The following is a 24,806-nucleotide window of genomic DNA, read 5'->3' on the forward strand; positions in this document are numbered from 1 at the left end:
CTCGTTAGAAAACAGTAGGATCTCTGACCATACAAGTCAGGAATTCCTTCCTGTTCCTGTTATCACCTAGACTTCATCTCCAAACACCACAACCCTTCTAGTCTTCTGAAGGCAGTCTGGATGAACCTCTAAATGCTCTGTCTATTCACCGCTATCCAGTCCAATTACACATCGTCCCACCATGCCCCCTTCTTCACAAACGCCCGGCCTGTCACATTCTGATATGGAGGATGTTACAATATTGAAGGTCGGTTCGTCTATACACTTCACCTCATTTCCCCATGCTGCTCACCCTCTCCCAGGAGAGAGCCTTTTGATTGGTGTCCATTTGAAAAGGGAGCTTTGAGTATAGGGGAGAGGAATCAGAGCTGCCTCGCCTACCCTCGCCAGGGCCTGAGAAAAGAGCTTTGTGAAGCGCCGCTCCTGACTGCAGTCAGCTATAATGGTTTTCAATTAACCAGGGGATACGAGTGAGAACTAATCTGGCCCAGCGCATGAGAGCCAGTCATACAATATTCATGTACACAAACCAATGAAAGCCCAGATTAGTCTACATATTTACATGGGGTCGGCTCTATGCTGACAGTCCGTCCAACACATGAAAGGAACCAGCAGCCAGGGAGAGGGATGGAGGGACTGAAAGAGAGAGAAACAGAAGAGGGGAAGGAGGGCAGAGGGAGAAAAAGAGGGAGACAGAGTGAGAGAGGAGAAAAATATTGTAGGAAGGGAAGACAAATATTTAGAGCGAAAAAGAGTGCAGTGAGGGGGAGGGACTGAGGGAGAGACAGAATAAGAGAGTGAAAGTGACCGTAAAAAGACCTTGGCGGAAGAGAAAGGAGGAGAGCAAATGGGATCACAAGATAAGCAGGGGAGAAGAAAAGAATAGAGGCATGACTCCTCAAAAGAGATTACAGATGATCTGCATTTTGCCTTTTCACCCCCCCTCTGCAATCATTAAACCCTCGAAAAGCGGTTACTAACCCCTTCTCAAAAAGACAGCAATCTGACAGAGTGATCTTAACAAATTGGGCTCCTGGAGAGAAGAGAGTGCAGGCGTTTCTTCCAGGGGAGGGGGGTTGTAGACAGAAAAGGAGTCTAAGACAGGGACAGAGATATAACAGTAATTGGCTGATATGCTGAGGAGCTCTTGCCTGTAATCTTCCAAAAAGTGTTGAGGGTTGAAAATGGGGAGGGGGAGTTGATCCAAGCATAAATGCCCCGTCTCTTGGCGACTGCAGCAATAACGAGGCGCTTTGTTGCAGAGAATTACGCAAGTGATTGTCATATAAAGGCTTTTATGTCTACATTATGTGTACGTATCAAAAATGATGTGAGAAATTCATCCTTAATCCTTAGTTAAGAATAAAAGAGTTGAAGACTTCAAAGCTGGATTAATGAGTGGCTGGACATACCAATTCCACACTGGGTGACTTCTTATGAAGCATTAACATTGTATGTCAAACAGGAAGCTAATCGTGGGTTTAGTTTGAAAATATCCTTTGACCTTTTGTAGAGGTCTCAGAATTAATTTTATGCTCCATAGATATCTAATTTTATGCTTTTACGGACTTACACATTCAAGAAATAATGGAAAAGTCCTCATATTTTTTCCTTAGAAACCACTAGGCATGCTGTGCTGTAAAATGTGTCTTGTTAACTGCCTGCTAGTCTGTTCTATTTCATTACCACGGTCCAAGTTTCTACTGTGCTTTCTTTGAGGTGCTAATGGTGAAATGCAGAACTACGTCCGAGGACACCAACGTTGAACCATGTTGGAGATAAAAAAGGCAACGTTTTTGTTTCAAGGACCCAGAACTGAAATGAAGCGAGGCTAATGAATTCAATATTCCACCAATGTGCTGGCTGGCAGGTTCTTCCTCCTAATCGCTGAATGTGAACATTTTTAAGTAAAATGTGAGAAATGGGCCCATTTACAGCTGAGTGGTGTATCTTCTTCTGAGACAGACGGAGAAGGAGCACAGGACAGATGTGGAGAAGTAGAGTGAGAGAGATGAGAGGCATGTAGGCAAAAACAGAGCAAGATATGAGAGACGGGCCGACAGGGCGGAAAACATTGATCTGGGTTCCAGCGCCAAAGGTAGGGAGAAATGCTTGAATTGCATTTTCTGCCTCTAACTGGTGTTTAATGGTGAGACAGACAGGGGCTGAGACAGACAGACAGGGCACCTTGATCTCCTGCAATCACTTACAATGACAAGAGCTGCTCTGATATTCAACAACCTGAAACTAAAGGGTTGCGTCAGCATAAAGGAATCTGTACTTTCCATGTGTGAAAGAGAATGTCTATGAGAGAGAAAAAGAGTTTGAAGAAAGTTGACAGAAGAAAAGATAGAGAGAGGGAATAGAATAGAAAGAAAACGAGGAGAAGAGGCACCATCTGTTCATAGTTACGTCTGGGGTCCTATGTTGAAATGATGCATAGCCCACCATTTCCTAGCCTATTGCCGTAACTCTGTTTTACTCTGTATAGGTACTAATCAGGATGCTGCCTTCACTCTTACTTACAAAAACATGACGAGACCAGTGTTCCAAACATAAACGCCCCAACGTTGCAAGTTCATGCATTTTAGATTCATTTTAGGGTACGTATGCTATGAAGATTTAGAATATTTTAAAAAGGAGGTCAAAGTGCACTGTGCATAGCTGAACTCTGAGCAGCATTCCAGAGACACTGGATCTACTACAGCACAATGTCTCCATACAGTCCCTGACAGACACCAGTCAGTGGTGCGGAGGCAGTTTCAGGGAAGTCCTTGGCAGAGACGGGGTTCAGCAGAATGGCTGAGACAAAGGCTCAGACTCAGAGACAAGTGCCCTGATCGTTATGACATCCACATCTGTTAGCTCCTCAGTAAAGCTCGGGGAAGAGGGCTTGAGGGTAGGGTGGGGAAGAGTTTCATACCCCCCTTCCTCCCAAGGGACCAGTTACATTTTCATTTGATAGGAACTGGAAAACCACCGTCTGTAATTAGATTACACGTAGATGCATGAAAAGGAAAAAAATCCCAAGTTAGTTAACTCAAACAATATTCCAAGCAGGTTTCACCCCCCCCATCAGCTCTCCCAAACAACATCCAATCTGTATCCTCTCACAAACCCCCCGGGACTCACCATCATACCAACCAAGGGGAGCCGGGCACTCAAGCGAGATCATTTGGCGCTAATTTCCCAAACAGGAAAGCACTTCAGACATACATTGATTGAGAGGAGTAAACGGGTGCATCTATAGCTAACGAGCAAAGCAGAACATAAGAAACAGGCATGCTGATGAAAGACGGGAAAATGATTTTTAGTCGGGTCTTGTTTTGTGTACATCTCCTCTCCGAGAAGAGACAGTTCCTCTGCCGAGGAGAGGAGGTAGCTTCCGTCAGCACAGGAAATGAGGACGGGAACTGAAAGTATTTTTTCCAGACGCGGAGGAACGCTTCTCTGATAACAGACACAGATGCAGCTCTGAACCAGTGTCATCCGCCACGCACCCATCTCCGCTATCTGCCAACTTCTGTCTGTCTGTCTGTCTGTCTGTCAAACACAGCTCTGAACCAGTGTCATCCGCCACGCACCCATCTCCGCTATCTGCCAACTTCTGTCTGTCTGTCTGTCTGTCTGTCTGTCTGTCTGTCTGTCTGTCTGTCTGTCTATCAAACACAGCTCTGAACCAGTGTCATCCGCCACGCACCCATCTCCGCTATCTGCCAACTTCTGTCTGTCTGTCTGTCTGTCTGTCTGTCTGTCTGTCTGTCTGTCTGTCTGTCTGTCAAACACAGCTCTGAACCAGTGTCATCCGCCACGCACCCATCTCCGCTGTCTGTCTGTCTGTCTGTCTGTCTGTCTGTCTGTCTGTCTGTCTGTCTGTCTGTCTGTCTGTCTGTCTGTCTGTTAAACACAGCTCTGAACCAGTGTCATCCGCCACGCACCCATCTCCGCTATCTGCCAACTTCTGTCTGTCTGTCTGTCTGTCTGTCTGTCTGTCTGTCTGTCTGTCTGTCTGTCAAACACAGCTCTGAACCAGTGTCATCCGCCACGCACCCATCTCCGCTATCTGCCAACTTTTGTCTGTCTGTCTGTCTGTCTGTCTGTCTGTCTGTCTGTCTGTCTGTCTGTCAAACACAGCTCTGAACCAGTGTCATCCGCCACGCACCCATCTCCGCTATCTGCCAACTTGTCTGTCTGTCTGTCTGTCTGTCTGTCTGTCTGTCTGTCTGTCTGTCTGTCAAACACAGCTCTGGAAGCAGACTCTCTACACAAGAGTGACATCGGGGGAGTGGGTGGACGGGGGCTTGGTTGGTCAGTGTCACACCCTTAATGTGACACTGACCAATTGCTTTCCTGCCAGTCTATTTGTCTTGTAGAAACTGTTTCTTTGGGTGCATTTGTAAATTCACTCTGGCATCTACTCTGAGTTGAGAGCATTCTGGTTTGAAAGTGCCAAAGCACAGAATAACTGATGAATTTCTTAACCATCGAGCAACGCGGTTGTTATGACAGGTGTCAGTAAACATCAGCAAACAAAACATTAGAACATATTTGACAGTAACACAGTTACAGTCATTAACCCTGGAGATAACATGAAAACAGTATAGCCAGCTTTGCAAGTAAAATGGTCTGAGTGGTCTGAAAGCTTGCATTCTTGATTGCTGTTGTTGGGGGGGCGATAAATCAAATTAATCTGAATAATTCAAATGAATGTTCAGCAAGAATCAAGTTTTTATAAATAAAATTGTTTAAAAAGAGAAGCAATTATGTCTGCTTTTTCTCATCTTGTCTCCTACGCTCTTTCTGTGCTGTGTGCACCTTCCCATTTGCACATGTAAACAGTGTAAGTTTAAACCGTCCCCTCGCCCATACCCGGGCGCGAACCAGGGACCTTCTGCACACATCAACAACAGACACCCTCGAAGCGTCGTTACCCGTCGCTCCACAAAAGCCGCGGTCCTTGCAGAGCAAGGGGAACCACTACTTCAAGGTCTCAGAGCAAGGGACGTCACCGATTGAAACGCTATTTAGCGCACACCGCTAACTGAGCAAACTTTAAATGCAAATAGTGAGTTGAATCTGCTTATTTTCAGAGAGGAAGAAGTGATCTCTCATCTTTGTTGTTGCGAGTGGCAGGGGGAGGGGCTAGGTATGTGTGTGTAACGGATGTGAATACACTGTATTTCGGATCAATTTGATGTTATTTTAATGGACAAAAAAAGTGCTTTTCTTTCAAAAACAAGGACTTTTCTAAGTGACCCCAAACTTTTGAACGGTAGTGTATATCGTGAATTGTCCATAAGTGTGAACAATTCGAGATATGATTTTTAGGCCATATCCCCCAGCCCTAGTCCGAACGCTCGGATCAACCCTACTCCTCAGCCAGAGTGTTCAGTGTGCGCTACAAACACTCCCAGAGCAAAACGCTCTGAATTTACCAAAGGATAATCTGACAACGTTTTGACTTTACAAACGGTCCAGAGCACACACTGACACTCCAGAGTGAATTCATGAACACATCCTTTGTTGGTGCTTCTGAAGTAGAAAAAATGATTCCAACCTTGTTCTGTAACAGAACCACTCAGATATCACACAGGCAATTAAATCAACCATCCATTACATTTGTCCCTTACTTTGATTAGAAATCCATTTCAAATGACAAGTCATGTTCACTTTCTCAGAATACAACACTGAAGGAATTAATAAAAAAATTGGCCAAATTTGTCAAACAAAAGAGACAGAGATGACATGTCAGACTGGTTATTTTACAGTGGGACCACCACACTGAGAGATACTGTGTATAGCAACTGTTGTCCTATCCCATCAGTTATGAAGAACAGAGATGGGTAAAGGTCATGCAGTGGCTTGATGTTTGGGTATGTGTGAGGATATCAGAGCAAGTGTCTATTTGTTCCAGCATTTTATGCCACAATCATCACAGTAGCGTATGAGACAACCACTACAGTTGCCTATAGCCTACATGGCTCTGTCTACTGATATGGAGTCTGACTGAACACAAGCCCAATTATTTGATTAGCAGGGCTATCACAGACAGACACCAGGCAGTAACCGAATTAGGCTGGGTTCCACAAACATGCATGAAAACCTTCCACATTGTCAAAAGATTAGCAACAAGTAGGATTAGCAGATCAAACACAGTTCCCCTGGGACTAGGAGAACATTTGGCTCATGGAGCACTGGTTTGATTTTAAAACACCTGCTCCCCACTCACGTCTACTTTTACCTCAAAAACATACTGTGGAGAGCTTTCCTCTCATCTAACAAACCTGGCCTGCTCAGTCAGAGGAGATGCATGTCCAAGGCCATTCCCCAGAATGTGCTGTGAGTGTCAAGCAGGCAGCACTGCCACCGTGGTCACCATCGTCAGAGCAGCCTCCCCTTCAGGCTGCACCTGCACTGCCTGTAGGCCTTCTCTATTAGGCGGGACAGACAGGCAGACAGAAAGGCAGAGGGATGGAGGGCTCACGGAAATGCATTTGTTGGCTGGAATCTCATCGGTTTTTCTCTGCTTCAGTACACTACAGTCAGTGCCTCTTTGTCTAAACTCCTCATAAGTATTTATACAGTAATAATCAAATAGAGTACTTACGGTGGTGAGCTACCATTTGACAGGGAAAAAGTAGAGGTAATACACTACAACAGGTTTTCTAGTAACTTCAAGCTAACGTCACTATCTTTCTGGAGGTTTGTGTCCTCTCTGGGAGCCAGAGGTAGCAGGTGGACAGGCCCATGTGGGATATTAAGCCAGGGGGAGGGATATCCGGGGAGGGACAGCTGCTGCCAGTCGGAGCCCGGTGGCCACAGGTGCAGCCGTGCTCAGTGACAACACGGACTGAGACGCTCATAAACAACATACTATGCAGTACACCACGGTGCTGGGGATGTTAGTCAGCACTAGTATTCCCTGGATACTGTTGTAAAACTGCACTGACAAACAGGAAGGAAGGCCTCACAGCCCACCACAGTATCAGTTTCACCTTAACACTAGCCTCAGCAATCTGAGGCACCATCATGGTCTGGACTTATGACCTTCTTCCTTATCACTGACATCATCTTCCAGTGTCACAGCTTGATGCACTAACTGCATTAGGCCTATCTCTAACATGAATACAATGCTGTGTTGGTGTGACCAGACAGAGACCAGGGCTTCTACTATGGAGAGTTAACTGATGCTTTATACAGACTCTTCATCAGTACTGTAGGCATAGCTAAGACTGGGCTGTACAATTAATTAATTAGATTAATTTGAATTTATGTTATTGCGCGATATTCCAAATGCCTGTATCACAGAATCAAGTTTATGTGTATTTTCCGTTTTTATGAGCGTTTATGTCCACTTTTTCTCATATGGTCTTTTTGGTCTCGTCTCATTCGCTCCTTCTGTGCTGTGCACCTTCCCATTTATACCAGAGATCTGCATATAAAGACGAGATGCTCATGTCTTCGCCCTAACAACGGGAGCCGTTGTCCCAAAGGCAGGAGACAAGTTTAGGTTCAAAATAAGCCCATAGAAACACATTAATTCCATTATTAGTAACTTACCTAGTTAAATTAATGTTAAACAAATAAATAAAAGTGGGTATTATGGTTGTGGAAGGCATAGAATTCATTCAGAAAGTATTCAGGCCCCTTGCTTGAAAGATGAGCGGAGTAGAGTACAGAGGGGTCCGTGATGAAAACCTGAAAACCTGCTCCAGAGCGCTCAGGACCTCAGACTGGTGCCAATGTTCATCTTCCAACAGGACAACGACCCTAAGGACCCATCCAAGACAACGCGGAAGTGGCTTCAGGACAAGTCACTGAATGTATTTGAGTGGCCAGAGCCCGGACCTAAACCCGATCGAACATCTCTGGAGACCGGAAAATAGCTGTGCAGCGACGCTCCCCTTTCAAACTGACAGAGTTTGAGAGGATCTGCAGAGAAGAATTTGAAAAACACCCCAAATACAGATGTGCCAAGCTTGTAGCATCATACCCAAGAAGACTCAAGGCTGTAATTGCTGCCAAAGGTGCTTCAACAAAGTACTGAGTAAAGGATCTGAATACTGTGATATTTTTCTATTTTTTTTATAAATACATTTGCAAAAATATCTAAAAACCTGTTTCTGCTTTGTCATTATGGGGTATTGTGTGTAGACTGATGATGGAAAAAAACTATGTAATCAATTTTAGAACAAGGTAACAAAAATGTGGGAAAAGTCAAGGGGCCTGAATACTTTCCGAATGCACTGTATACTCAGCCTAGGTATAATTTAAACAACTCTGAATTCAGTAGATTATTGCTGACTGTTTAAAATGCAGTGTATTTGACCTTTAATTGTACAACAAAGCTTATTTCAAGAAAACATTTTTCAAAAATAGAGATATACTGTATATCATGAATCACAAAAAAATGGAGCTATGAGTTTTAGGCCATATCGCCCAGCCATAGGCGTAGCCTGGTAAAGAGTAAACATGTATACATGCTGGCACCATAGATTGTATACACACCACCACTCTTCCATTCACAACCCTCTCCAACGCACCGCTCCACAGAGCCAAAGAAGGCTTAGTTTCGTATTTAGACGATGGGGAGGGCTACATTACACTCCCAAATGTTAATCCTGTGAGTAATTTCACACCTGAAGCGTTACACCAACTGTTGTGAGCTAAGTTACGCTCTTTTGTTCTCCACAGTAATTATGTCTCCTTTTTTTTTACAGCAGCAATTGGAGCAACTTGAGAGAGTGGAGACAAAACACTTTTTATTTCGGAGACAGAGTAGCGTTCATGGCGCTAAACATGTTCAGTTCAGGATGATTTCACAGAGTGGATCATCCAGACAGGTGGCGGGGGGCGGGGGGCGGAGCTGCGGAGGCGCCTAACACATTTTACACTGCTAGTGATGCAGCCATAACTAAAATAATAGAAGACGTCAGATCACACAACAGGCATTCTGTACTGTCTGGCTGACAGTCAGACTGACTGCTGGGGATCTGTGAATGACTGAGCAGCTTTCAGCTGGCTAAATTTATCCACCCAAAGCGGGTGGGTCCAACGCTTGAGATTTCAAAGTGGTAATTGGGCCCCTCTCCAGAATGGAGAACAATATTTGCTCTAATATGACCTTTGACCCCTGAGTGAGAGGACTATAGATGTAATGACAGGATTAGAGGAGAAAACAAAGGGGATGGTCGAGAGTTAGACAAGAGGAAGAAAATACCACTTTGCCGTCTTTGTTAGGTGATATTGTGTGCATGGTTCTATTCCATCATTTCCCTGATACAGGACACAATCAGCCACAGCACACACTTGTCAAACATGGAAGTAGACATGTGGATGGAAATGTGAAAATAAACATATTCCCCCATCACATTCTTATATACATAGATAAAAGCTGTGTTGCTTTCCCATCATTCTTCATGGCCCCACTAAGGCAATATGGCAGAGCAATTCACTGCGGTTCTGAACGTTGGGGAAGAAATTAGGGTGGAATGCACGTCTGTGAATGTGTGTTGAAATGACACATAAAACCAGCTACCAAGACGTACGCAATTGCTACATAACCAGGAATGGATGCCAAAGAAGAGGAGAAACAAGTCCATTGGACTCGAAGCATCCCTCAGGGAGAGGGAGAGGGGAGGAGAGGACAGAGACAGAACAGCAGTATAAGTAGCCGAGCTATGGCTTTATCAAAAGGTAATAGTACCTCTAGCTACAGTTGAAGTCGGAAGTTTACATACACTTTGGCCAAATACATTTAAACTCACATTTTTCTGTCTTAAGTCAGTTAGGAATACCACTTTATTTTAAGAATGTCAGAATAATAGTAGTAGCTTTTATTTCTTTCATCACATTTCCAGTGGGTCAGAAGTTTATATACACTAAATTAGTATTTGGTAGCATTTCCTTTAAATTGTTGAACTTGGGTCAAACGTTTTGAGTAGCCTTCCACAAGCTTCCCACAATAAGTTGGATGAATTGTGGCCCATTCCTCCTGACAGAGCTGTTGTAACTGAGTCAGGTTTGTAGGCCTCCTTGGTCGCAACACGCTTCTTCAGTTCTGCCCAAAAATGTTATATAGGATTGAGGTCAGGGTTTGTGATGGCCACTCCAATACCTTGACTTTGTTGTCCTTAAGCCATTTTGCCACAACTTTGGAAGTATGCTTGGGGTCATTGTCCATTTGGAAGACCCATTTGCGACCAAGCTTTAACTTCCTGACTGATGTCTTGAGATGTTGCTTCAATATATCCACATCATTTTCTTTCCTCATGATGCTATCTATTTTGTGAAGTGCACCAGTCCCTCCTGCAGCAAAGCACCCCACAACATGATGCTGCCACCCCCGTGCTTCACGGCTGGGATGGTGTTCTTCGTCTTGCAAGCGTCCCCCTTTTTCCTCCAAACATAACAATGGTCATTATTGCCAAACAGTTCTATTTTTGTTCATCAGACCAGAGGACATTTCTCCAATAAATACGATCTTTGTCCCCATGTGCAGTTGCAAACCGTAGTCTGGCTTTTTTATGGCGGTTTTTGAGCAGTGGCTTCTTCCTTGCTGAGCAGCCTTTCAGGTTATGTCGATATAGGACTCGTTTTACTGTGGATATAGATACTTTTGTGCCTGTTTCCTCCAGCATCTTCACAAGGTTCTCTTCTGTTGTTCTGGGATTGATTTGCAATTTCGCACCAAAGTACGTTCATCTCTAGGAGACAGAACGAGTCTCCTTCCTGAGCAGTATGATGGCTACGTGATCCCATGGTGTTTATATTTGCGTACTATTGTTTGTACAGGTGAACGTGGTACCTTCAGCCATTTGGAAATTGCTCCCAAGGATGATCCAGACTTGTGGAGGGCTACATTTTTTTTAATGAGGTCTTGGATGATGTATTTTGATTTTCCCATGATGTCAAGCAAAGAGGCACTGAGCTTGAAGGTAGGCCTTGAAATACATCCACAGGCACATCTCCAATTGACTCAAATTATGTCAATTAGCCTATCAGAATCTTCTAAAGCCATGACATCATTTTCTGGAATTTTCCAAGCTGTTTAAAGACAAAGTCAACTTAGTGTATGTGAACTTTTGACCCACTGCAATTGTGATACAGTGAATTATAAGATAAATAATCTGTCTGTAAGCAATTGTTGGAAAAATTACTTGTGTCATGCACAAAGTAGATGTCCTAACCGACTTGCCAAAACTATAGTTTGTTAACAAGAAATTTGTGGAGTGGTTGAAAAATGAGTTTTAATGACTCCAACATAAGTGTATGTAACCTTCCGACTTCAACTGTAAATATATCAACTCTATGAGGCATGAGATCATTAGAGATTGTGGAGTGAGTAGGTGTGGAGGAGGGGCGGTAGGGGGTGTTGTGTTGTAGCTCTCATTAGCGTGTCTATCTCTGACTGCCTGTCAGTCTCCACCTGTTGGTCTGCCTTGTTAAAAGCCCCGGGATCAAGTCTCTTCTCTGGGAGAGGATGTATCTGCTGCAATGGAATGTCAGGCCCAAATATTTCATAGAATATAAACATAGGCCTAATATAACCATCCCATATAAATAAAGGTGAGCCCACAGGGTGGGGAACAGAAGCTAAATTGAGCCCAGAGATGGTGATGGGGAAGCCTCGGTGGACCCTGGTCGATAAATTTCTCCTTCCTTCCTGCTACTTTTTACGGCCAGCAGTAAAATCCCTCCCTGGTTGGCCTCAGCAGGTTCAGCATGACAGAAGAGAGGAGAGGAGCTAGGTGAGAGTGACGCTGAGGGAAACTAAAACAATCTGCTCAGAGCTCTGCTGCTTCTTTGACCTCGCGAGGACCAGTCTGCTGAAACCATCTGGATCTCTGTCATGCTACCTCTCCTTCTCTCTCTCTCTCTCGATCTCTGTCTCTCTTTCTCTCTCTCATACACACACATACACACACAAACACACGGTACAGTTAACCCTTGCGGTGGACCAGGGATGGGGTTATCTTACAGGGTCAAACTAATCAAATCCATGTAATCTTCAGCACCAGGGCTCTTACTTTAATGTCACAGGCCAAATGCATGGCCTCAGCTCAGTCCCTCTCCCACTTCTGGATCGAGAGGGGCTTAAACCTGTCAATCTGTTGTGTGACTGTCTGGGTGTATAGTGGTCAAGAAGACTGAGGGCTACAGTCATTCTACAGAGAGACCCACCTCCCCCATCCCTGAGTCCCCCACACATAGAGGCAGGCCACCATGGTCCCTCCTCAGACTGGCATCAGCAACAGGCCACATAAAGGTTCTGGACACAATTCTTGGAAAATGTTGCCTTCAAAAAAAGGCTTATGAATCCCATCTCTGACAAAAGAGGGGATGGAATTAGTGGGATTTAGGGGCGTCTGTGTGAGTCAGGGTGGTATTAGCGGCTCTCTTTAATGCATCTCTCTGCTGACCAGATCACAGGCCCAGTATAAGGCACACTAGCCATGCTTTTCTGTCACAGCACCAGGCATTGGTCTGGGCCTGGACAGAGACACAGACAGCTACAAGGTCTTTAGTCTGGGCTGATACGGAGCCAGGAAGCCATGCCACAGCAGAGTTATAGAGGAATGTACATAATGTGGTTTTGGCTGCTGAGGTGATAATAAATGTTGTGAAACAGAGAAAATAATGCATGTTTTTCAGTCTATGCGCAGAGAAACGTGTTGAGGATAAATGGATGTGTCTCTTGGACTGTAGATAGCACTCATTCATGGCTTGTTTTTGTACAGCCTATGAAATACTGCTGCTCTGTATGTTAGTGGCATACTTGCACATAGAGGAAAGGTTTAACCGCTAAATACACTTGGGCTGGGGCCCACCAGATGACCTTTCCACCTCATAGCACAGGGAAACGCGCTCCAATTGAACCGGAGCGTCGAGCCCCGCTTCAAGATATTCCCAGTGGAACCACCAGATGGCAGGCACCTCCAGGACCCACAATGCACTAGGTCACACCCCTGGAAGAATGACCTTAACAAACCCAAGCACAGACCCAATGACACCAACCCGTAACTCAGTGGGTAGCATAGGAGGTATGGGAAACCCACAGCATGTGTTGAGTGAGCACTCTGAGGCTTGGAGAAAAATACAATGTATAATTTTACACATATATCAATATGTCTGTTTAACTGTAGATAGGGATCTAGATATTAATCTGCACACACATTGATTCTCAGTGGGCAGGTTGCAGGAATGAGGATTAATGAGAATAGAATGGTTCAGTCACCATTGTTCCTATTGTTACTCATATTTTGACAATGGTATCCCTCCCCTGTATGCCAGGCCAGGCAGGCATAAACCCACAGCTCATGAGTGCTGCAGACCACTGCGTCACAATAAGAGCAAGGGAGGCCTTGCACTCCGGAGAGATCCATCGCATCTCTCCTCCATCTCTGTCCTCCGGTCCCCAGGGGGAGGGGTGGGATTAGCGGGGCAAGGAGAGCACATATATTTCAGCTGCTGGAGCTAAATCGTTCGCAGTCCCCTCCCTCCATAGTTTCTTTCTCTCTCCATCCCCCCGAGGATGGGCCGGGGGCTGAGCTGGCCACGCAGTAGCCACTTCCCTTTCTGCTCGTCATGCTGGGCCGTTAATACTGTGCAGCGTCAGGAACAGCAGGTGCTATCACTCCCTATCATTAATTATCCCTACCGAATCACTCTGGGGCCCTCTCCCTCTATCACTCCTCAAATCCAAATCTCTATCTCCTGCACAATCTCTCTCATTCCATTCCTCCAGCTCTCACTCATGTTCTCTCACTTTCTCTTATTCAATCCATCTCCAATTCTATCAATGTCTACAGCTCTACAGTAATGCCTTCTCCTCTCCATCTTCCATCTCTCTGCTTATATCTCCCACTCTATCCCTCTTGCATTAATTTGTTCCCTGATGTGTCCCAATATCTGTCCAACATTCTTTCAACTTCTCCCCAGTGACTCCTAGCCTGCTGACAGCCAGCCAGGGCAGGATTCCCTGCCCCCCCCCCTCCTCTCCTCAGATATGTGTCCTCCAGCCTCTCCTTACATCCCCCTTCCGTAAATGTCTTCCAAACTGCTGGCCTGCTGCTGCCAGCCAGGAGACGTCACAGGGATTGATGGAGCGCTGGAAGAAAATATAGCCCTTTTCCCCACCAGAGAGCTCTGAAATAATGCTGAATCAAAGGAGAAACACCGGATAAGAACCTCCCCCCAGGTCATAAGGTGGTGAACAAGGTCAGAGATGAAGGAGTGAGCCTGGAGATGATAAGAGCCTAGGCTACAACTCTCCTCTCCTCACATACATAGAAACATAAGGCTCTCCCATACAGCCATGTCCCAGTCAGACACAGGTGAGAAGGCTTTAAGTCAACTGTGAGAAACCCAGAGGAACATCTGGCATGACCACAAAAATAAACAGTGACTTCCCCATCCTTGGGTTCAGGCTGCTATAAACCTGGCCATGAACTCCAAACGCACAGGGGGTTAGGGGGGTGGTGTTGGAGGTGAATGGCCATGTATGTGTGTGTGTCTCAACCCCTCCTCATTAGTCAGACCTGTATCCCATACATACTGTATACACACATACAGTTGAAGTCGGAAGTTTACATACACTTAGGTTGGAGTCATTAAAACTCGTTTTTCAACCACTCCACACATTTCTTGTTAACAAACTATAGTTTTGGCAAGTCGGTTAGGACATCTGCTTTGTGCATGACACAAGTCATTTTTCCAACAATTGTTTACAGACTATTTCACGTATAATTCACTGTATCACAATTCCAGTGGATCAGAAGTTTACATACACTAAGTTGACTTCGCCTTTAAACAGCTTGGAAAATTCCAGAAAATGATATCATGGCTTTAGAAGCTTCTGATAGGCTAATTGACATCATTTGAGTCAATTGGAGTTGTACCTGTGGATGTATTTCAAGGCCTACCTTCAAACTGTGTGCCTCGTTGCTTAACATCATGGGAAAATCAAAAGAAATCAGCCAAGAACCCAGAATTTTTTTTGTAGAACTTCACAAGTCTGGTTCATCCTTGGGAGCAATTTCCAAACACCTGAAGGTACCACGTTCATCTGTACAAACAATGTGTGTACAAACAATGTATGCAAGTATAAACACCATGGGACCACGCAGCTATCATACTGCTCAGGAAGGAGACGCATTCTGTCTCCTAGAGATGAACGGACTTTGGTGCGAAAAGTGCAAATCAATCCCAGAACAACAGCAAAGGACCCTGTGAAGATGCTGGTGGAAACAGGTACAAAAGTATCTATATCCACAGTAAAAACAAGTCTTATATCGACATAACCTGAAAGGCCACTGAGCAATGAAGAGGCCACTACTACAAAACCACCATAAAAAAGCCAGACTACGGTTTGCAACTGCACATGGGGACAAAGATCGTACTTTTTGGAGAAATGTCCTCTGGTCAATGAAACAAAAATAGAACTGTTTGGCCATAATTACCATTGTTATGTTTGGAGGAATAAGGGGGAGGCTTACAAGCTGAAGAACACCATCCCGATTGTGAAGCACGGGGGTGGCAGCATAATTTTGTGGGGGTGCTTTGCTTTAGGAGGGACTGGTGCACTTCACAAAATAGATGGCATCATGAGGAAAGAAAATTATGTGGATATATTGAAGCAGCATCTCAAGACATCAGTCAGGAAGTTAAAGCTTGGTAGCAAATGGGTCTTCCAAATGGACAATGACCCCAAGCATACTTCCAAAGTTGTGGCAAAATGGCTTAAGCACAACAAGGTTAAGGTATTGGAGTGGCCATCACGAAGCCCTGACCTCAATCCTATAGAAAATGTGTGGGCAGAACTGAAAAAGCATGTGAGAACAAGGAGGCCTACAAACCTGACTCAGTTACACCAGCTCTGTCAGAAGGAATGGGCCAAAATTCACCCGACTTATTGTGGGAAGCTTGTGGAAGGCTACCAGAAAAGTTTGACCCAAGTTAAACAATTTAAAGGCAATGCTACCAAATACTAATTGAGTGTATGTAAACATCTGACCCACTGGAAATGTGATGAAAGAAATAAAAGCTGAAATAAATAATTCTCTCTACTTTTATTCTGACATTTGACATTCATAAAATAAAGTGGTAATCCTAACTGACCTAAAACAAGGAACATTTTTTACCAGGATTAAAGGTCAGGAATTGTGAAAAACTCAGTTTAAATGTATTTGGCTAAAGTGTATGTAAACTTCCAACTTCAACTGTATATGCAATCATAAACATCCATGCACAAACACTTTCCAATACACATTCCGGGAGGACAGTGTTTGTGGATTAGATGTCTTGTTAGGAGCAGTGACTAACTGGACTAATGGTTAAACTACGAGGTTGATGGATCAAATCCCCCATGATGCATATGGTGGTTAAGCCCGTGAACAAAGCTATCTGCTAAGTGAAGATTGATTGTTATTGAACAGACAGCTTATCTAGACTGTATCTGAACCTTGAGTAGGAGTCATCCCCCCAGTCCCATGCATCCTACCCAGTGTTATGACCACAGTGTAATCGAAGCGAGGTAGCTCATCCCACAAATCCACTGGAAAACCTGTAATTTTCCCCTTTTCTGAGAGATAGGATATCAGCAGCCAACAGAGAGGGAATCTCTCACTCAATCTCTCTCCCTCCAACACCACAGAGCAGATACAAAGTTTTTAACTTATTAGTGTAATCCATTATAAGGAAGCAGAGCAGACACTTGGCCTGAGTCGATATGAGCCTCCTATGCTTTCCTATTGATCTCCATCAGACTACAAGAGGAGTAAGAGGACAGATTGAAAAACAGATACATAATAAGTGAGAGTGGGAACACTGAACTAAAGGACCTTCTCAGTCATTACTGTGTCTGTGTGCGTCTGTGAGTGGTTTCGAAAAGAAAGCAGAGTCTCAGGAAACCACAGGAGAGGAACACAATGGCTGTATGTTTGCCTCCATTGTCCTGCCTGTCTTGTGCAATGCCTCAAATGCCTGGGCTGGAGCACACAGTCAGGAGATGTTTTTGGTTCTGTATCAGAGGACACGATGAAAGGACAATTTCACACACATACCCATAACAGTGTGTGAAAAGACACTTGAATGTCTTGAATGTGCAGTCAGCTTTGTGTGTAGACATATTCATGTAAATAGTGAGTGAGTGAGTGAGTGAGTGAGTGAGTGAGTGAGTGAGTGAGTGAGTGAGTATGATATTTATGTGCAAAATAGCATTGCACATAATTTACTCAAACCACTTCAAACATGCAATAACCTTTCTTTATTGTTGTGAGGCACGACAAATTCACATTTAACAACATGTAGGCCTTAATTGAATCAATACCTTTAATGGAAATGAATGACAAAATTCTCTCTTATGATCTTTTAAAGTTGAGCAGCTTTTCTACTGTGTGATTGGGTTTGAATTCCACCAGTGAGTAAAGGCTTTTAATCCTCAAAGGAGGGTCTCATGGATGATTCTGGCAGAGATGCAGCACAGATGCTGGAATGATTCACAACATGCACCACTCTTTTATTTACTCTGGTAATAATTCTATAATAAGAACCTCTCCTTTCATCGTCAGTAAATGATTCAGGATAAAAAATGATTCTCATTAATTACTATTCCCATTACGTGATTCAGAACAAACGAACGATAAAGACGGATGTTGACCAATGAGCATTGGCCAAGCAGATAATAGGGAGTTTATCGATGGAGGCACGGATCTCCTTTCATTCATCTTCAATCACTTATCTTTGCTGATCTAAAATTAGGAAAACGAGATAGACTTATCAGGGTTGTTGCTTTCATTAGGTCGATTTATACGTGTCAATTTGCATAAACGAAAGGAGATTAGGAAAGCTACTTTGACAATTGGGACGCAACAGTTTGGGAAAATGTAATTTCTCATATCAATAAAGTGCCACCTAGTGGAAAACAGCGTAATATCTGCACCTTTGCCGCTGAGAGGTTCCGTGCTCTTCAGATGAGTCATATATATTTTTACATGTGGTAATACTTGAAGGTTTCTCAAGGAAAACAATAGAAGAGAAAGAGTTTAAATTAAAATATTATAGTTTTGTCCAAGAGAGGGGATTAATTGTTGCTGGCTTAACTTTAAACACATCCTTTATTATATAGGCAACGCTATTAACTCTGTTTTGTCGACTTTTAATCATCTCAATTTCATAGTTAGATGGGATGACTCTCAGCTATCTGCAAATCCTACACGAAATGCCTTCATTATCTCTCAATGCTGTCCCTGATTGTCAAGAAGGCCACTACAGGGTCATGGTTACAAACTGTAGGACATGGTGGGAATGATTTCTAGATTCTACAGAAATCGATGGTTTTAGCATAAAGGATATGAGATACAACAAAGGCTGTATGTACATTTCTCAAGGGGCAATGAATGCGCAATGTTATGGGAGGAATATATCACCTTTATTATACTTACTATTCCTGGATAAAAATGTGCTACAATCTAATGTAAGAAAATAAACGTTTTCATTTGAAATAGAGTCGACCACTATCAGTCTGGAGTCTTTTTACGGCAATTAAATGTCCTTCTATTGAACCATTTGACATACCAGCCCACGCACTGTCACTCTTCTTCAGACAGTTTTCAAATAAATATTATTCACCCGAGAATAAACACAGGCTATTGGGCCCCACTCATGAGTCATGTCCAGCAAAAGGCTACACAGGTTTCTGAAAATGGCAAAATCTGAATTATCAATAACCTAATGAAGCAAACATCACTGTTGAATCAGCAAACATGAGCCAGAAACTGATGTTTCTAGCCTGAGTGACTATCCAAAAGGAATAATTATCATGGAAACTTTGACTGGCACGATAGTATATCTTATGGCCAGACAGTATTAGGCTACAATACATATGGACAAAAGAAAAATGCATATCTTGGCTTTTGGCCACCATGACCAACCATGTAGGCTACAGTACGTCGAACCTATCATTCCAAAACCGAGTCCCCGATCAACTTGGAAAGAATGCACCGGTAATAATGCAAGTGAATTACAGAGAACTAAAACATGTCATTTTCACTCACCTTCTTCCGGGGCTGCCATTTCATCATATTTGTAAACCAAAAATGTACAACATCAAGATATTATATACGAGGAAAATGTTGATTCAAGGGAATTCCAACAGCAAGTCATGCTGCTTCTTGACTTCCCTCAATTTTGCAGCATATTTTCTCCAAAAAGCGGCGCATAATATGCGATGCGAGGTTCAACGTCAAATCGGGAGAGATGGCACGCGATAGCCCCGTTTAATCCAAAGAATGGAATGGAGCAGAATACGTTTGTCTAATTTACTGAATGTCAGTTCAAACGTTTTGTATAAATAAGACTATGGGTAACAGTGCGTAAAATCCAAACTACAAGTCCGAGATGCGCCACCAGCCCTGTACAGTCTGTCTGTCCGCTAGATCACTCCGCTGTCTTTTAGCATGGGTTTCGAAGATATCCAGTTAGGTTGACTGCTGGGAAATTAATTCTTAAACTTTTTGTCAACCTCCACGTCGTCCGTGCATTACAAAACCGTTAGTCTGACACCAAATAGAAACACAAGTCCAACGTTTTTGTGGGTTTATCCCACCGAAAAACGTGTATATCCAAAACGTTGACAAAACACAGAAACATATGACAACTGTTGTTGATCCCTTTTCTAACGGTTAAAAAAATGTGCTATCAAATGTCAAGCAAAAGTCAATGCCAAAACCAGATCACCACCGTGAAAGTGCGACATACATAGCGCAAAAGAAAGTCACAGGAGGGGTGAACAGAAAAAAAATCCCTGGAATTTCTGTGCGAGGCGCTGGAAGGATATCCTGCAACAGCAACAAACGGGACTACACAACTCTAATGACTTCCTTCCCTGCTCCTTCGCGCTCGGGCATTGCATAGCTCAGAGTTGGAACAGAACCCGAGCAGCGCAGGAACGATCCGGCGGGGTCATAGTGCCGTCGACTCTGAAGCGCGCGCACCGAGGGTAAAGGCGATGTGGCCAGAGAAAAGACTCCAGAGCTGAGCCAACACTGCACTCATACAATGGCCCCCAGGAAGGTATGGTAGAAAGCCACAACAGTGGAGGAGTAGAACTCGAGCAATACAATGTGAAAGTGGACAACAATACATTTCCTCATGATAAACATGAGGTCAAAACCTTTGCCACAGCACCAACAGTTTGATGTTATTCTATACAAAAAAAACATAGACTACATACACATTCATTCACAGATAATGGGTGTTCAACTCTTTGCTGTTGTGCTGCACAAAGAGGTAGGCCTGCTATAATCCCCCTTCAAAGAAGGTAGAAAAGTGACAGAAGGAGACACCTGATTAGCAGCTTTCTATAAGCCTCCAGCACCTTTCAAGGTATATCCCCTTCACTGTTTACAGTGGCATTAATGGTCTTAAGAGATTCTAACAACACAGCTCATCTGTTCTGGCTAAATTGCCAGAACAGATTGTCCTTAGTTCCCTTTTCATTAGTGGTAAGCCTGATGGGACTGAATGACGGTACAGGCTATGAGAGTAAACCCGATTCAGAAAGGACAGGTAAGATGAGTACACAAGGCCTCTGACCCATGTTTCTCTGGAGACAAGGACCTCGGACCGCTGTCCAGTGTCCATCACTCTTAGCTGCCACGTGTTTACTTTAGCGATACTGCTGTCAGATATAGCTTATGCTTTTTAGCTGCCTGCCAAGCTTTTTGTTTCCGGCATATTTGGCCACAGACCGGTGATAGAAATCACACTGGCAGATAAGTGCTACAATTTTCCCAGTCTTGATAATGAAATTCTTATCGCTTGTAATCTTGGTGGGTTGGAGAAAAAAAAAGTTAAATGAGAGAGCCTGGTATTTCTGGGAAGAACCCACCCACTCCTACTGCACCCCACCACTGCAAACTGGCAAAAGCTTCAAAGCAGAACAACTCTCCAGTATCTGAACAGCCCCAGTAGGTTTGACCTGGGCTGACACTGAGGGGATGGCCAGAGATACTGACACGCCATCTGACTGAACAGAATGGGACCAGGAAGCATCAATATGGTGATAGACAGCGTGATGGGATTGGTGTAATCAAAATCAATTTAACTTTCTCTGACTTAATGTGTACCATCTCCCTCAGTATTTATCTTTATGTTATCTTGTTAGGATGATTTTTTTGGTAAATTATCCTAAAAGCAGTGTCTAAATGTGCACCTATTAGGAGCTCAAATTGTATTTTTCTGGCCTGGTGTCCCTCGAGGGTCAGGGGGGTTAGCAATGCACCTAGGGGTCACCGTGACAACTAAAGACAAAAAGGAGGGGACACTATGACATATGGTCCCTGAACAAAACACTGCTGGGTATAGAGTCCAAACAGCACTTGCTAATCCACTTGGAAGAACAGGAACAAAATGCAGAGTGTGACGCTGACACTATGAGCACAGCTGGCAGTGTATTTGTAACCCCTCCTTGTTGTCGCACCAGAATGACACTCTTTCCATACCTTGTATGTTGCATGTTCAAGCTCTGTGGGCAATTTAATTTAACCTTTATTTTAACAGGGAGTCTTTTACAGATGAGCCCTGTATACACATCGATACAAAGGATTACATATCAATATACACATCAATATTCACATCAATGCACGAAAAGCAAAACACAATCATAGAAGACAAACACATTCTTCAGTAAAAAGGTCCTCAATCAGACTATTTTGAATTGCCTAGAGGCACCAATGCAACCAACTTTATAGAGCCTTGGAGATCATTCCACAAGTAAGATGCAAAAAATCTAAGAGCAGATTTACTGAACACAGTGGAGATAGAAGGGATCTCCAGCGTCAGCCATCCCTGAGATCAGGTCTGTTAACTAGTATGTCTGTAAGTTAACAAATGAAGTAAGGTAGTCAGAAGTTTAAGCAGGAGGGCTTTATAAACAGAAAGTGTGCAATGCATCAATCTATGAGACTTCAAAGAGGGCCAGCCTACTTTCTGATACAGAATGCAGTGAAGTGTACTGAACCTATTGCCCGTAATAAAGTGTAGTTAACCAAATAGCTACCCGGACTATCTGCATGGACACTTCTTGCGCTAGCTTTTTTTGACTCATTACATACGCTGTTACTACTGTTTGCTATCTGTCACTTTATTCCTAGTTATATGTACATATCTACCTCAATTACATCGTACCCATCCATTCATTACTGGTACATTTAAAAAAAATGTAACTAGGCAAGTCAGTTAAGAACAAATTCTTATTTTTAGTGAAGGCCTACACAGGCCAAACCCGGACAATGCTGGGCCAATTGCCTGGATTCAAACCAGGTTGTCTGTAGTGACGCATCTAGCACTGAGATGCAGTGCCTTAGACCGCTGCACCACTTGGGAGCCCCCAAGTCTACATATTCTATATAGCCAAGTTATTGTTAATTATTGAGTATACTGTATATTATTACATGTTTTACATTTCTATCATTTCGCTATTTTCTTTCTTCATTGTTGGGAAGGGCCTGTAAGTAAGCATTTCACTCTTTGTCCATACCTGCTGTTTACAAAGCATGTAACTAATAAGATTTGATATAGTGCGATATGATAAACTGTGTCTAAGGGTTTTAATACAGTGACAGCTGCATTCACATAGACAATAAAACCACAGTCTATAACTGTTATGAATGTCAACAGAGATTTTTCTGCTATTTAATTATATAAAAAAAGCCCATTTTAATTCTTAATTTCTTAGCTAACTCATCAACATGCTTTTTGAAAGATAGCTTTTTGTCAATCCAGATACCCAGACATTTACAAGCGGGGACACGATCAATGAGGGTACCATCCAATGTAAATATGCATCAGATGCACATTTTTATGTGATTTGGAGAATAATAATATTCTAATATATACTTGGTTTTACTGGCATTAAGTACCCATTTGAGTTCAGCAAAGGCTTTCTGCAAAGCAATGAAGGCAGATTAAAGCTCAGAAAGAGCCTGGTCAACTGTGGGGGCAATAGCAAACAACAGTGTCATCTACATACAGGTGTATGTTAAACATTTTTGCAGATAGACCAGCATTGTTAAAAAAGACAATAAAATTACAGGACCTAAAATCGATCCCGGTGGGACACCTTTTGTAACATCAAGGAAACATGAGTTAACACCATCAGAAGAAAAACACAGTGTGTCCTGTCTGTACAGTCATTTTCGAACCAATTACATGACGTCTTATTCATACCGATTGCAGACCATCTTTGAATCAGTAAAGATGGATCAACAGTATCAAATAAGTCAATAAAGAGGGCAGCACAGTGCTACCTCCTATCCATACCTTTAACACATCATTTAACACCAAGGTTGCAGCAGAGATGGTGCTGTGACCCGGCCTGAAACCAGACTGGTGAACACTTACATATCATTGCTAGGAAGGAACTAAGCTGAAGGTTGACTAATGATTCAACATTTTTACTAGGCAAGACAATTTCAAGATAGGGCAATAATGATTTAGGTTGGGGTGGTCACCACCTTTGTGCAGGGGGAGTCCATGGGCCACCTTCCAAACCCTAGGGATACAACCTAATCAAATCCAATTTTATTGGTCACATACACATGGTTAGCAAATGTTATTTAGAGTGTAGCGAAATCTGCAGATAAAAATGTGTCAATGACTCCGCAATCCAGGGAGAAGAAAGTTGTAGCAAGAAAGGATGAAGCTAATCAGTCCCACTTTCTTTTGACATAAATCTTAAGCAAGGCATTTAGCACATCACAAGTAGAAAGTTGTTCAAATGAAATCAAAGATCCACTAGAAGTTGAATATATCTTCAATCGAGCCAACTGGAGGCTGGGAGAGGGAAGAGCAGTCGACCGACTGACCAGGGTTAATTAAACCACCATTTCTTTCAAATAAAAAGCCAGCCGAGATAAAATGCTGATTAAAAGCATCAGTTATCACATTTCTCTCAGTAATGACGCCGGAGTCCGACAGAACTTGCTTAGGCAGGAAAGGAGAGGAATTGCTCACTAGCCAAAGATATTCATTTACATTCCCAAACATAGAATGTAAATTAATATCTTTGGGTAGTGAGTGTAATAACACTGTGTTATTGTAATTACATTACAGGGATCCTACCCTATATTCATTCCACTTGTGGAATAACATAAATATCAACTCCATTGCAATTAAATTACAGTGCAATTAATAAAGTAGAATGTTCAATGTTAGTTGAGTAATTAAAACATTACTACACAGAGCAACTTACTGTCAAGCTACCCATGTTCATACTAGGCATAAATCACAAAAACATGCACATATGCTTACTTTGATCAGATGCAGAGTTCATATAAAACTGACAGTCCAACGACATGTTTCAACCATTCAGGTATTCTGAAAACGGGCATGTTACATTGTCAATAACAACCCCTTCTTTCATGTATTCTCCAGAAGTGAGTTTCCAGTGGTTTTTGTTCCTGGTGGAGCCTGTCATCAGGCCTCTCCATACAGAAGCAGGCTCCCTGTGCGTGTCTCTGCTTTCCCAATCAGAGCCGCACAGGAAATCAGACTCCATCCTTCAGAGGGAAACAAAAAACCCTCTTTCATTTTCCACGAGTTGAGCTGCTTAAAAGTGTGTGCTTCCTTTTCTTGTTCTTCCCAATCAGACCCTCAAAAATGTCCCTCTACTATATGTTCTGACTGGGATGTGTGTGCAAGTTGGTGTGTCTCTTTTTCAGTGTGCGTGTGGATGAGAGAGAGAAATAGAGAGAGTGCATCACCCAGATGACAGTAACAGAGGTGGTTTGGCAAAAATGAAAAGA

At 43.2% G+C, this 24,806-nt stretch overlaps 1 protein-coding gene across 2 annotated transcripts in view; it reads right to left on the reverse strand.

Annotated features, from left to right (window-relative positions):
• Positions 1-19,829, reverse strand: part of LOC135541777 (tetratricopeptide repeat protein 28-like) — a 218,692-nt gene extending 198,863 nt beyond the window's left edge. For both annotated transcript variants that reach the window (XM_064968154.1, XM_064968144.1), the window contains exon 1: positions 19,056-19,829. In XM_064968154.1, coding sequence (XP_064824226.1) covers positions 19,056-19,082 — 27 coding nt within the window. In that variant the 5' untranslated portion in view covers positions 19,083-19,829. The remainder of the gene's footprint in view (positions 1-19,055) is intronic.
• Between the last annotated feature and the right edge of the window lie 4,977 nt (positions 19,830-24,806).

This window comes from Oncorhynchus masou, chromosome 1, assembly GCF_036934945.1.
Source record: "Oncorhynchus masou masou isolate Uvic2021 chromosome 1, UVic_Omas_1.1, whole genome shotgun sequence".
Classification (NCBI taxonomy): Eukaryota; Metazoa; Chordata; class Actinopteri; order Salmoniformes; family Salmonidae; genus Oncorhynchus; species Oncorhynchus masou.